Source organism: Chanos chanos, chromosome 8 (assembly GCF_902362185.1).
Source record: "Chanos chanos chromosome 8, fChaCha1.1, whole genome shotgun sequence".
Lineage (NCBI taxonomy): Eukaryota > Metazoa > Chordata > Actinopteri > Gonorynchiformes > Chanidae > Chanos > Chanos chanos.
The window spans coordinates 38877616-38892521 of record NC_044502.1 but is presented as its reverse complement, the minus strand read 5'-3'; the positions used below and the strand labels follow the sequence as shown (position 1 = coordinate 38892521).

Genomic DNA, 14906 nt, shown 5'->3' with positions numbered 1-14906 from the left:
CGAGCTTAAGTTGACTTAGACCTTATTAAGCTTTATAGCTGTGTGGCGTGTGGTTGTTCGCCTTGATGTTTGAGCAGGCAAATCTTACCAAAGCACTGTGTATAGTGTTATATGAAAGTCTGAAATGTATTACACTAGATCTCATCACTTCATCAGATACAGTTTGCTCATGCTCTCAAATATCTACCAGATGTTGGAGGCACCCGGCACTGGCAAATCCCCCTCACAAGCCAGGAACCACAAATGTGTCAAACGCTTCAGCTTTTACAACCATTTTCAAAGGCCAGTTCTTAACATGATCCACAGTGCTCATGTAACACTCACAGATCAATGAGAAAGCAGACGAAAATTCAATCTGGACAATGAGAACACACACACACACACACTGATATATTTAATATTGTCGTCATTCCAGATGGTGACCCTCCAGAAAAACTCAACCGGCGTCTTACACATATCAACCTTCTTCTATAAGCTGTGAACACTGCTTCACAGAGGTTCTGACAGCTGGTGTTTTCTAACATGAGGAAAAATACGACAGACTACAAAACCACACACACACACACACACACACACACACACACACACACAGAGACTGGACAAAAAACATTCTTCAGTAGAGGGGCATGCGAGACTGGGCCGGGACAGTATATCAGCGCCAGTGCCGGAGAGGCGGCTAAATTCAAACAGGATGTTCTTCTGTTTCTGTGCTCCATGTGAAATTCTGTAAGCTGCTGCTCAGGCCCCGAGCTCATCCCCATAGCCAATAGTGAGCAGGCAAAGGCCACTCCAGCTTAAAAGATTTGTTCCACATTCCACAGGCCCTTTAAAAGCCACAGTGGACCCCAGATTTGCAGCCCGTCCGTCAGGTGGTAGTAACGACGCGGACCCCTTTGCCGTTCCGCTCTCGCTACGTTCTCATAACATTAAAGGCTTAAAAAGAAAGGCTAAGCTAAAATTAGTATCTGAGGCATTGTGCATCAGATCTACTGGCGAGATCAAAATCTCTGATTCATTACAGAGACATCAAATGTCCAAGTGACTTAATATTTGAAACCAGACAGCAGAAACCAGAGCAGCAGCATTCCACAAGCCCGGAGTCTGACTACAAAAACATCCTTTTGAACCGCAGCTTGGATGTCCCTGCATGCAAAGAATACTTATCAGTTTGGTCTATTGTGCAAAATGAATAAATAAACATAAAACAACGGACATTAAAGACGACGGAATGGCATCGACAAATATGGTAGAAATAGATAAGCCATCAGCAGACACCTTTTGAAATTTGAGACCGTGGATGACAGCTGATTTATTCATTGATACCAAATGGGTATGTCACCAGAAGGATCTAAACACAAAAACACGGTAAACAACACTAGACACACAGAATGCAATCGCCTTATTACAGTATATTCATACTGAGAGAGTAGAATTAATGAAAATATGCAGGCTAATACTTAAAGGGTTTTGACATCCCAAAAGAAGATCAGAGCAACTTTCATCGTGTTTCATCACGACTTATCAAAAGACCTGCCCATCAAATCACAACACCATATCTCTGTTTGCCTTCTCTGACATAAGATAAAGCCTGTGATAGAGGAGATAGGAGCTTCACCATGCAGGGCAAGGAAAAGATAGCAGTTCACCCATCAGCGTTACAGCAATGAAAGGGCAAGCTGGAGCAGATCCAGTAAAACCCCAACATGTACTCACTCCACACCTCACAGTTTCCCAAACCGCTGCCAGTACAGGCAGCAACGATGACCAATCAGATTGTCATGTCATCATCTTTCTGAGTCATTATACAGGCAGGAACAATGACAGTCTAACCGCATGTTTAGCTAAAAACACAACCTCCCTACTCTCAAGCCTGGCTCCCTATCAGATCTCTGTGCATTGTACTGGATATCCTATTTCCATAGAACCTTAGAGGACCCGTAGAGCTGCCTCGACTATCTTGCCTCTCTGATTCCCTGTGTCCGCCGGGGCCGCCTCCCGTGGTGCTTGGGGACTGGCTGGCCCATTGAAGCCGTGGACATTCTTGACACGAGTGCAAGAACAGGCTTAATTCCAAGCTGCGAAGTTCCTCAAAGCCTTGGCACTGGACAGGGAGGTCATTCTAGGGTCAACTGTTACTCTGTTCACAGTTCTACCTAAAAATACTCCCCCGGACACAGGAAGCAGGGGGCATCTTCGGGAACACTGACGTTAGACAGAACATGTGAAATGGACCCTTGCCAATGGATCACTTGTAACAATGCTTGGGCAAGAGTTGCGTAATGTTTCTTCTGGGGAAAAAAAAAAAAACGAAAGTGTAAATGGATGGATGAATCACATCACATAATAGAACAATCTTGCAAATATCAATGGAACAGTGTTTATATATATATATATATATATATATATATATATATATATTCTGTTTTTGTTCTTCTGAAGTTCTTCTTTTAAATCTTTCCTCTTTGAGTTAACACACCATCGGTTTAATTTGGCACTTGCTTCTTACACTTGATATGTACAAAAAATAACAGTTCCCTCAAATGAGCAAATAACTATAGCAGTTCTAATTCTTTGATATTACTAACCAAACCATGGCTCCTTATAAGCTAATATTATTTTATTGCCTTATTTTCCACGGTTCTAAAGAGGACGAGCTATCAATCTTTAAGGCACATGTTTGCTATTCTCCCATGCAAACATCCTTGTCTGCGCCTTGGTGACCTGAGAAACTGACACAGTATGAGCATGTATGTGTGTGTGTGCACACACATGTGTATGTGTGTCTGTGCATGTGTGTGTGTGTGTGTGTGTGTCTAAAACAAGGTTCCCTAGTGTGAAATTCTGGAGCGTAATTCATCCATAGCAAAAAAGCAGAGATCAAAAAGGTTCCTACTCCTCCTCCTTTCTCTAGCTTTTGCCTTGCGCCTACAGAAACCTGCGCGTTCGCACTGATAATTACAGGAAATCAGCACCGTGAGAAAGTTAAACTCAACATCGGCAGAACCTCTAAGAACTCCGACCATTACTACTAATTACGGTGCTGATTAGGATGTAGGGTGCATTTTGCCTTGAGGCACAGTCGGACATACTAAAGTATGCAGCGCTGATCAGGTAGACTGAGCGTGAAGCCGGGGTAAAGAATCTGAACCCATCACTAAGAATAACATTCAAACGCTACAGATATAACATTCCTTTTTTAAAAGGACTAAGAAAAAAAAAAAGCAAAAACACAATGTCATGTAGTGATGTCTTTTTTTCCTGAGAAACAGAGGGCAAGTGGAATGTCACTCAGTGTGGGTTTCACATACACACTGAATAGTGATGTGGGTAAAAGTTCATAAAGGGTTGAGATGTAGTGATACAATAACATTCTTGTGTAGATAGGATCAGTCAGACCCACATCAACATGAAGGGGAGAGGTGCCGCGCCAATACTCTCCGGAAAAGTGTTCCTGCTGCTCTGTGTTGCCACAAAGACCCGAGAGGTTTTCCTGCCTGCACAGTTTTTTAATAGTAACCTTACCAGTTCTGTGTGAGAGAAAGAAAGAGAAGGAGAGAGGGAGACAGAAAAACAGAGGAGGGGTAGTCAGAGAGAGAGAGAGAGAGAGAGAGAGAGAGAGAGAGAGAGAGAGAGAGAGAGAGAGAGGGGCAGAGGAGGGGGCAAAGTATATTCTAAATATATCTGAATGAGGTTTTTCTTGTTCAGCAAACAAAAATCTCTTTCAGACAAATCTCAGTTAAGACTGTAATGATATAGAATAAATGAGTTCATGACTTTGGGACCCGTGTGGGATCTTCGAAGGGAAGAAAAAAAAAAAAAAAGATCCAGTCTCACTAGTTTGAGTTCATGTCTGTCTGACATGAGCAGATCTAGAATGTTCTAAGAAATGCCTATGGTCGTAATGTGCTCAATGGCACTGTTTATTTGAAAGAAGCCTGTAGGTCAACAGTACGTAACATAGCAGACAGACTCCAGGCTGCTTTTGAAGTAGTGCAGCCTTTGCAGGAAGTAGGTGAGAGAAAAGAGCTACCTTCAGAAGAAACAGGAACAGTGGCTTCTTTCAGTCTCTGTCTCACCCACCCACCCCTTTACATTTAACACAGGTAAGTAACTCAACAGACTCATATTACCAGCACAGATACCAGCATAAAAACCTACACTGAACATGGTCCCTAACAGGTTTAGAAGGAAATAACAAAGAGAGATGGTCACAGAGTTTAAAGTGAAGAAGAACATGCTTTATTCCACATTGACAAAAGAAAAAAAAACCCACCTTTCTTCCACACGGGGGTTGGAAATTCAACAACACCACCCCCTGCCCCACACACACACACACACACACACACCCACATTACTTTCCTCTAAGCAGACAACCTTTTCATTCAAAATGTAAATTATAAGCACACAACATCATTGATGCAAATATAACACAAAAAGAGACCATATAAATCCGAGTTTCACTTCTATGACCGCAATAATATAAACGTCTTATTCTAGCCGAGACACATCTGGAAGTGCGTCCTGATGGGGAGAGCAGGTCGAAGTAACAAAGGGCTGTTTGCAGCTATTCCCAATCGGAGAGGAATGTGAAGTGCAGGAGACCCGCCAGGCTAGCTCTGTCTGCAGACCTCATTTCGGCCTTTGAAGCTGCCAGTGTGTTTCGACAGCTAACCAGTTTCAGATGTGACCATGTAGTTTTATGAGCTGAATAATAGCGATACCTACACATGTGCGCGCTTGAGGTCCAGAAGAGGGTGGCTCATCTTAGCGTAGACGGGAGAGAGGCCGAACGCAAGCTCAAACTTCTTATCGCTTTATTCAAATTAATGACACGGCAACTGCCGTTAACAGGTAAAAGAGAAGAAGAGAGGTGGGCTTTTAAAAACTGCCTACGACACCGAAACTCTGAATGTAAAAAAGCCAATAAGAGTGGCTTAAAATACCACAAAATCACCCATAGCAGTATTCCCTTTGCTGGATATCTACTTAACACTCAGCTCTTACGCAACGGACTGTCCCTGTCATCACAGTCTTTACTCCACTTTCATCAAAAGAGCAAAACCAGCAACTAAGGCAACACCTCCGTTTCTCTCTCTCTCTCTCTCTCTCTCTCTCTCTGCTGTGTTTGTTTTGTGTGCAGACAGGAAGCAGGGTTTAGGGTGTCTGTAGCCTTAGTCTACAGGGACATAAGCTTTGGAATGTGGAGAGAGGATGATGTTTCGGAGGCATTTAGGGCGAGAGCAAGGGAAGCCTGTGTTTGTTCAGAGAGCTGTTGTTGTGAACGCATTATGAACAAGCGTTACATCAAGCATTACGTCAAAAAAAAAAAAAAAAAGAAAGGAAACTATATAAGCCCCAAACAAAACTAAAGTCAAAGACAGAGATACCTCTTTTTTTTTTTGAAGTAGGCACAACGTTCAGATCTGTGTCACAGACGTACACAGGCGTTGAGAACATGGCGCGAGCTGTCTTTCCGGCATATCTCTGTAATGTTTACCCCACACCTGTGCAAAGAAATCGATGTATGCTTTTCCTGAACTTAAGGGCTCAAGACACAACCTCTAAATGTGACCAACGCCTTAAAGAATAACAACACAGTCACTGTTAACACACAAGACTATGTCTGATGACTAAGTCTAAAACATAGCTATAATGTCCCTATCATTTAGACTTAGGCCTAAACATATTTAAGAGCAGAAAACATGATGTTTAATGAACTCTTCCTGCTTTGTAACGTGTTAATTGCAAACTGCGTACTGATGCAATTTCTAAAGACGTATAATTAACGGTTGAAAACAATGCCTTGGAATTTCAGCATCACAAGACCACATTAATCCTTTTTACAAGTCAAAACGGAAAAAAAAAAGAACAAACAAACGGAAAAAACGTGACAATAGGAATCTGTTTGCCACACTCGCAAAACATGAAAAACGTACATTAAATGGAAGTAAACAATTTCATTGTTTTGATACAATGCAAAAAAAAAAAAAAACCCCGATCCAAGATGATGACTGAAGCTTTTCAATCCTGAAAAGTTTCACAGGTTTTTCCGACCACAGCTAGCTCTCGTCAAGAAATGACTGATTAAAACAGGCTTTTCAATTAAGAACCACTTTAATGACACCATCTATAATAATGAGCATAATGAGAGGAAAAAAAAAAAAATCAAATACTCCCTCGACTGTGCTAGGGCTTGCAAAATGAAGTCCGCTTGGAAAAGAACTAAAGCTTTCTATGAGGGAACAGGGGTTTATATGGAAACATACCTTACACACTAAAATGTAATAACCTTTGAGTCTCCTGGTGTTTTACTTGGCTGGGAGCTGCACAAGATCAAACACAGACTCAGATCCAGCAGGTTTAGCCAAAAATGTCAGCAGTGAGCTCTTGACTCTGGCTCCAGGTATTTTCTTTCCTCCAGCTTCGAGCTACAAGAGGAGCGCTCCAGTGTTAACCCTGCCCGCAACACCAACCGCAAGCGGTCAACTCAGTCATTCAGGAAAAAGGCTGACCTTGCCAGCGATCATTGCTCTCTTCAAGACTCACATTGAATAACCACAGCCCAGACCTGAATCCAGTTTTTATCTGTCAGATTGATACACGAGCCAAAGTAACACCCTGTCATTATAGTCATAAAATTTAACTGCTTGTGATATACTATTTGTCAATGTCTACATGGATAATGCCACAATTTGCTGTCCAAATAACTACAGATAATTTAGTAATGTGTGATGAAAGTACAAAAGTGCTAATCAAGAAGAGACAGAATTCTTTCTCGGTAAGTAAATAAATTCGGGATATTGTTTAAACTTCAAATTTCTCGAAGTTGAGAAATAAAGCCGAAAAAGTTGGAAAGCTTCTTCCCATAGAATCTGACCACAGTAATTGTGGTTCCATGAACAGAGCAGTAATTTGCATTCACTATGGAAAACACTCCATTACATGTGATCTACCAGTTGGGTTTGATGGAGGACCACTCCCTCACTCCCCCACCCCCGAAAAAAAAAGCTGCATTATTCCCTAATGTCCCTCCTAAACACTGCTTAGAGGAGGATTTGGCTTCAAGTGAGCAAACACCTTCAAAGAGCCTTTCACAGTCTAAATATCCTCCAATAAATAAACATGCAATCTGCCTGCTGTGTTCAAAAATCTTTTTTCCATGAAACCCTGGTCATGCACAGCACTTGCAGTAGAAGAGAGAGAGAGAGAGGAGAGAGAGAGAAGAGACAGCGAGAGAGAGAGAGAGAGAGAGAGAGAAAGAGAGAGAGGAGAGAGAGAGAGAGAGAGAGAGAGAGAGAGAGAGAGAGAGAGAGAGAGAGAGAGAGAGGAGAGAGAGAGAGACAGAGACTGAAAGTGTTTTTCTCATTTACATTGCAACATTAAAATAAAATGTATACATCACTTCTATATCTACCAATATCACACATAGAAAAAAGAGAACATCTCAACAGTTATGATGTACTGAAGAGCCCTGGCCTTAAAGGCGTAGACATTAATACTTGTACAGTTCCTGGTGTTTGGTTTGGATCTCGAGATTGGAGAGGAAAAAAAAAAAGTGAAATAATGAATCGAGGATGCAATCCTCATGCGAAAAGATTTCATTCATCTCTCACGCAAAAGCAAGCAACGCGATGCATATCGACATTGCATCAATACCCAGTATAAAAAAACCAAACAAACAAAAAATACATTGTTAACGCCAACATCCATTCTCCTCTTGCACTCCTGCTTCCCCGACACTCCTGTGTAAACCCCCCCACCCCACCCCACCCCACCCCATCCCCCTCCCTCAGACAAACACCCAGGCCCTGCCCCCCACCCCTTTTTGCCACCACAGTCCCTTCTTTCCCTGCTCCAGGATTTCTGCTGTACAAACCAGGAACAGATGTGTGCTGGGGCCTTGCTGAAAGACCCCGCTGTTCTGGAAGGCAGCCACATGCTTTTCATTCAGAGATGAAGGCTCGCAGCTCCCCTTCTTCTGCGGCCAATTAAAAAAAAAAAAAAAAGGAGGAGGGAGGTGGGAGGAGGGAGGAGGGAGAGTGAAAACCAAACTCTTCAAATATCCTCAAGTCTCTTAAAGATGAATGCTACACAAGCACACCTTCGGCGTCCGCCGCTTCGGGCCAGAGCCGCCCGCCGGTTTGGGGAGCGAAGCCGTCGTCTTTTTTTTTTTTTTGCAATAAAGGGAAAAACTGTGAGGAAAACACGTGGTTGAGGACAGGAAAGATGGAACTGTGATGAATGGTGAAAAAAAAAAATTATAGTTGGTTTATACAGGTAACCGCCAAAATAAAGGAAACATTTGAGTAAAGGATGTATGCAAAGTAATTTGACCACAGGTGCTTTCATGCATACATGTTTCCAGAGTGAATTTAGCAATTGACATGCCATCATGTTTATGGTTATGTATAAATATATCAGAAAAGGCCATTATTTGGGCTGTCATGGCTAAAGGAAGAGAGATATGTCATGTTTGAAGGGGGTGGTTTTTGCAAGTTGGAGTGCTTGTTTCCCATGGTAAAGATTCTGGAGGCTCCATTATTGTGTGTGTGTGTGTGTGTGTGTGTGTGGGGGGGGGGGGGGGTGCATTTTTTTTTTAAAATGGGTTAGCTGTACTGCACCCTCCCTTAGAGAGTAAAGTTAAATGCCAACAAGAACAAATCGATCCGAGCATTCATCTTCATCTAGTGGTGAAACACTTAATGGGACGGGTCTCTCCCAGGATGACTACACCCTCAAATCACGGGGCAGAGGTGGTCACCGAATGGTTTGATGGTCCCTGGTGTAAACTGTACAACATGGCCATTTTAGCCACCAGATTTTTACCGTTATTGAAAAAAAAAAAGGGCAAAAAAACGAATTTCTCCAGGAAAACTAGTGCTGCATCCCTCTTGGCAGGAGTTCTGGACACTTATATGACTTATTCCGAACCATATAAGACATGTTTCGTTGGTGTTTCCTTTATCGTGGCACTTACCTGTATTTCAGAATAAGGCAGTCAGTGTTAGAGAGATTAATGGTTATGACAGATATGTTATTACACACGATAGCCACGGGCTATACATCCATGCCATTTTTCCAGACAAAACACCGCTGACTCGGAATTAACATTTGAAGACGTAAAGACATGCCAGAAACTGGCGGGCTCCAAACAAAACGTTCATTCTCTGGTACACTTCTGTCAACTGGGAGAGAATTATTTTTCTTTTTCAGACAGATATGAAGTTATAACTTAGTTTGAAACAGAAACCTGGATGATAGATCACTACGGAACATTATGGCTGAACGAACAAGAGATTAACAACTGGCTATAGCACAAAATGCTAAAACAATGGACTGCTTGTCTCTGGTGTCATTTTCTCTGTGTATCCCAGAGGAGCTCTGGACAACACTCTCATCTTAAAGAAAAAGCTCTCCTGAATTCTGCATTTAAAGGTTCTAATAGTGTTTCTAAAGTTCGTTCCAAATGTGCAATGTGCTCATTTTCATAACAGACTAGCACTAATGAGAAAGAGATCCCACTGGGATGAGATAAGACCTCAGTACTTGAGATAGTCATTTACATAAAAATCTTCAACAGAGCAGTGGGTGATTTGCTCTACTTCAAGCTGAATAGTATAAGCCATTGTTACATGTTGTCACAGTCCACCTTAAGAGGCTTCACACTTGGGAAGCCGTGGAAACAAAAAGAGCGTTGAAAAGTTGAATTTGTCTATCATTGCAGGGGCATCTAAGCATGCCTTAGAAGGGGCCACAAAACTACAGAGAGAGAGAGAGCGAGAGAGTGTGTGTGTGAGTGTGTGTGAGAGTGTGCATGTGTGTGTGGTAGACAGTGAGAGAGAGAGAGAGAGAGAGAGAGAGAGAGAGAGAGTGTGTGTGTGTGTGTGTGTGTGTGGTAGACAGTGAGTGAGAGAGAGTGTGTGTGAAACAGGACTGTTGATGTTTCCAGTGTTGAAATACAGTGAAGCCTCACATGCACTCAGAGCTGGGTGAGCGTGTTCAGTCTGCTCTGAGCATTAACTACAGGGTTGGGATGGAATCACAAGCTTTCCATGATGATTCTGCACACAGGGGGCTCTTGTCACAGCTTCCCACAAGCTTTTTGAGCAACTGCTATTTTGGCTCACAAATCTGACCACCATTTTGATCTTGCCTCCAGCGATATTTCTACTTGGAGCCAGGTGTTTATACAGGTATGACTTGTAACACCTGCGACCAACAGTGAAAAGATGTTTTCTCAAACAGGGCCAACTCACCCCACTGAGTCAGCCCACACTTGAGAACTGAAAAAAGACATTAAGCCGGTTATTCAGTCAATCATCGTTACCTCCCTGTTCAGGGTTAACCATTTCAGCGCTTCATTTTTTTTACGTTCTTCATTTTGTTTTTGAAGTGCTCTCAGCCGTTATTGGTGCTAAATGTGAAGATCTCTATACAACATCCAATTCAATAAAGTCAAAATGCGACAATGAGACGGGAGTGAGCGACCTAATTTAGCGCAATATTTGGCCAAAAAGCATATCTTAACTTCAAGTACTCTCTCTATCTTTCTCAAACTCTCTCTCTCTCGCTCCCTCCCTCTCTCCCTCTCTCCCTCTCTATCTCCCCTGTCTCTCTCCCTCTCTCTCTCTCCCCCTGTCTCTCTCTCTCTCTCTATCTCCCCTGTCTCTCTCCCTCTCTCTCTCTCCCCCTGTCTCTCTCCCTCTCTCTCTCTCCCCCTGTCTCTCTCTCTCTCTCTCTCTCTCTCTATCTCCCCTGTCTCTCTCTCTCTCTCTCTCCCCCTTCCCCCCTGTGGCTGTTCATCCCCTCACCCATCCCCCAGGATACAGGGACAAGAACTCGGTGGCTCCAGTGATATCAGAGAGCTTTAATAACTCCCAGCTTCACTCTTTGAAGTTGCAGCCAGACAGCTAAGGAATCCCACTCCCCCTCGCCTCTCTGACAATGGGTAAGGGGGGGAGGGAAGTCTGACCAAACACCAGATTCGGCCTCTCCTAATCTGCAGCCATCAGGATTGAACCTGCCTCCACAATACCGAAGGGTTTGGTGAAACAAGACAGCCAAAGACAGCACACAGACACCTTGGTATTTGTTTCATCGTAAGTAAATTAGTAAATTAACCCAGTTTTACCAACGATTGTGCACATCTGCATTAAAAGACGGATTGCTTCAAACGTAGCTGTCTAATCCCATTTTAATTAACTCATCTCTAGTCTTTAGAACATACCATCTGAATCTGTCCAAAGCTGGTACATTTTTCCAATTAAGACTCCTATCTTTTGCATATGTCTATCAGATTCTCATTAAACATTAAATATTAAATATTACATCAAACATTCAATTTTCACAGCTATTATGGTGCATTTTGATTAGGGGATGAATATGAATATTAACAAAGTCACGCATTCTGCAGTTAAAATACCTGCGCTACTTAGGGATATCTTTTTTGTTGTAGCTGTTGTTGTTGTCTGTTATCGCAACATCAAAGAACTGTTTCCTCATGCACACATTTCATAGAACTCTAAAAATAGAATTCTGAAGGCTCTTTTCTTTATGTTTGTTGTTTTTGAAGAACACATAAAAAGCTAAGAATACCACAGCACAGCATACACTAGTCAAGGCCCTCATTAGGAACTGAGAGACGAGACCATTAAAAACCACTTGTGATATTTCACTTTTATATTACAGATGAAAGTTTAAACCCTGTCAACATTCCTCATGGTGAGAAATTCATTAGCATATTCATTGGTATATTTCATATTCAGAAAATCCACCAGCTTCCTCCACAGATTCTGTTGGTCTTTGTTGTTTGTTTCTTCCCTTTCAAATTTGCGGTCCAATTAATCTAATTATTTCACTGCCAGTTGCTGAGTCCAGACTGAAAGAAAGCTATTGGAAACCGCTTGAATAAGAGCAACTTCGACTAGCGTATATTACAGTAATGTGTGGATGAGGGCGAAAAACTACAGGATGGCAAACCAGTTATCAATGGCCTTACCTTCAAATTCATCCTACAAAGACCTGTGCAATACTGGTGATACTATTCTATTATTCCAGAAATAATATTTAAAGTATGCGAGCTCTCAGTGAGAGATGGCTATGACAGTGAGAAAAAAATGGATAAAAATAAAAATATAAGGATAAGACAATTCAATATACAAAAATCTGTATTTCTTTTTCAAACAGGTAGTGCAATTAGCAGTGCAAACTACAGAAACGTACACACAAACATGTTTCGACAACACAAAAGGCTGATTTGTGGTGGATAAATGCTGTGTTAACTTAACATGCCCATCTTTCCACTTTACATCAGCAGACTTCCTGAAGGGCTTAACTCCAAACAAACACATAATGCAGAGTTTCATCTGTCAACAGACCTCTAATTCGCCCAGTTCTGCGTTAAGAATGAATGAGTCTTTAATATGCACTTCAACAGACAAAGAATAAATCAAGGCCAAGTCTTTGATTAAATCAAACATGGGATCCACCCAATAACGACTTTCAAGCCTGCAATGTACTGATGGTGGTTTCCCCTTGAGGGAGCACTTCAAGTCGAGGGAGAAAAAAAAAAAAAAACCTCTCTTCTCTTAATATGTCATAGGTGGGTGGGTAATGAGTGTGATTTAATCCATAACTCTTCCAGTAAAAGCCACCCACCCACATAGGCCAGGCCCCCACCATGTTAACCAATCATAATTTCTGTCTGGAGCTCTTTTTAGCCTTATGCCCTTCAACATGACATGCTAATTGATGTGATGTAATGCTGAGGTACACGGCGCTGTCCTGTGGGAATAAGGTTATAATGGGAGGCATTGAAAGAGAGACACAGGACTCAGTGATGCTGCCAGAAGCAGGAGGAGCGACCTTTGTGTCCACAGTCTGACTCTACCTTTACCCAAACCGAGCTCTGACAGTGATGTAACGGTGCCTCGGAGCGCGCCACATTGCCAAATCCCCTACAGGTTCAAAGCTGTCAAAAAGCTACTTGTGTGCAAGGGGGGGGAGTAACCACTTTGTTTCAAACCTACAGCCAAATATGACAAAAACAACAACTCTTAACTTTATGGGGATCTGAACATGTCTTTGCAAAGGTCCTCTGAATGCTTACTTTGGTTGATTTGTTCCCTGTTGGTGTGATGACAACAATTTCTCTCTTTAGGTAGCACAAGTATGCTTTGACAACTTTATGGTCTGTCACATGTTGTTCATTATGTGGTACAACTTCCAAAAGCTTTCAGTAGATACCATGATACTGCAAAATCGAGTTTAAACCATCTGCTGTAACTGAGTATTTAAATACAGAGAATTAATAACTGCAACATCAACTAATTGTTTTCCTACGGTACAGTGGTTGTTTTAGAAAAAGAATAAACAAATAAAAAGTGATTGAGCAAAGTGAATAAAGGAGTGATTATACATACATTTCAATGCTCTGCTAAGATATTTGAAGATTTACAGCAATTACAAGGTGTTTGTTATCTAATAATGTGCACGTCTGTTCAAGTCTGTTATGAAGACAGCTCAATTAGCCTTCGTGCCCTCGTGAGACAAAATTAGTAGCTTTAGACAGACACATTGTTCGCTGCGTGTCGTTGGTTCAAAAACGATGCTCCCCCCAATTTCTCAATGCAGAGCATCCAGCTTTTGAAAAGCAAAATAACTGCCATCTTCACATGGTAACAACATTAGAAACTGATTCTGGCTTCTTGAATTATTGTTATTATAAAAATGTAACTTAGCCAAATAATTGTGACAGTAGTAGGTGTACCTCTAAACATATCGTAAAAGTTAAGGGATAACCACATCCGAGACGGATCTAAATAGTAATACAAAATAAACCGTAATTTTTACCTGAATATCTTTTATTTTGTGCTCCGACGCGCCATATCTTTCGCACTCTTCAACTCCCCTTCTTGAAATGAATGAATTCACAACAAAGCTGTCTCCTGAAAAAGTGTAAATCGACAAAAGTAAGATTTTTGGAATCAATTGACATGATCCTATTTCATACGGTATTATCGTGAAATATGTTAAAGGCAAAACTGTGGCACTTACCCTCAGGGTTTTCCCTGCGTTTACATGCTACATCCCCACAGCGCAGGGAGCAGACAGAAAAAAAACATTATTATGTGCGCAAATCATATTCCTTCCACAGTCTTATAATAAACAGTCAGGCGCATTACAAGATGCACTGCTTACCATGCTTGGATTGAAGTTTGCCCATTTTACTACAAGTTCCACTTGATCCGTTAAAACCAACACTCTTCCCCTTGTAGAGTCAAATCACTCGATCGACTGTCACATTATGTCCGTTTGCAAGTGCACACGAATAAACTCCAAATTCGGCAGAAAATAACATTCTTTACATGGCTGTCTTAGGAAAATATATGCTTTTCATTCATCCATAGTAGACCGGTGTTCCAAGAGAGAATCAACAGAGAGAGACTACACACTACTCCTTGCCTCGCTCATCGCTCAATGCGCAAAAACTTAGGATAAATGAGGTAGGAGAGAAGCGCTCGGCTAGCCCAACCCAGTCCCACCGATGACAATGGCGCCCCCTGTCGGATATATCCGAAACACTACTTAAAGGACATCGAACGTGTTAGCGACCGTAGAGATATTGATCCGTAGTATCTGAAAAAAATATTTTGCAGCAGCAGACACTGACGAGTCATTTCTTTAGCCCAACATAAAAGACGTGTTCAATGGTAGGAGTAGATAGCTTGTGTCCTTGCTTCAAAAAAGTCTGTGGTCATTGATAAGACACCCAGTCTATTGTGTTTTGCTCTTTCCGCCAAAACTGCTTTCAGCTGTCTAATATTCTTATTGGGTCTAATCAAGGATCTCTTTTGAGGCAACATGAAGTAATATACTTGCACCACAGATTCATCAAAAAGACACCT

General features: G+C 41.8%; 1 protein-coding gene across 1 annotated transcript in view; it reads right to left on the bottom strand.

The window, feature by feature from the left end:
- Window positions 1–14224, bottom strand: part of nkd2b (NKD inhibitor of WNT signaling pathway 2b) — a 22172-nt gene extending 7948 nt beyond the window's left edge. The window contains exons 1-3 of the mRNA XM_030783286.1: window positions 14200–14224; window positions 14056–14082; window positions 13852–13946 (exon numbers count right to left, since the gene is read on the bottom strand). Of these exons, the coding sequence (XP_030639146.1) occupies window positions 13852–13946; window positions 14056–14082; window positions 14200–14224 (147 nt within the window). The remainder of the gene's footprint in view (window positions 1–13851; window positions 13947–14055; window positions 14083–14199) is intronic.
- Between the last annotated feature and the right edge of the window lie 682 nt (window positions 14225–14906).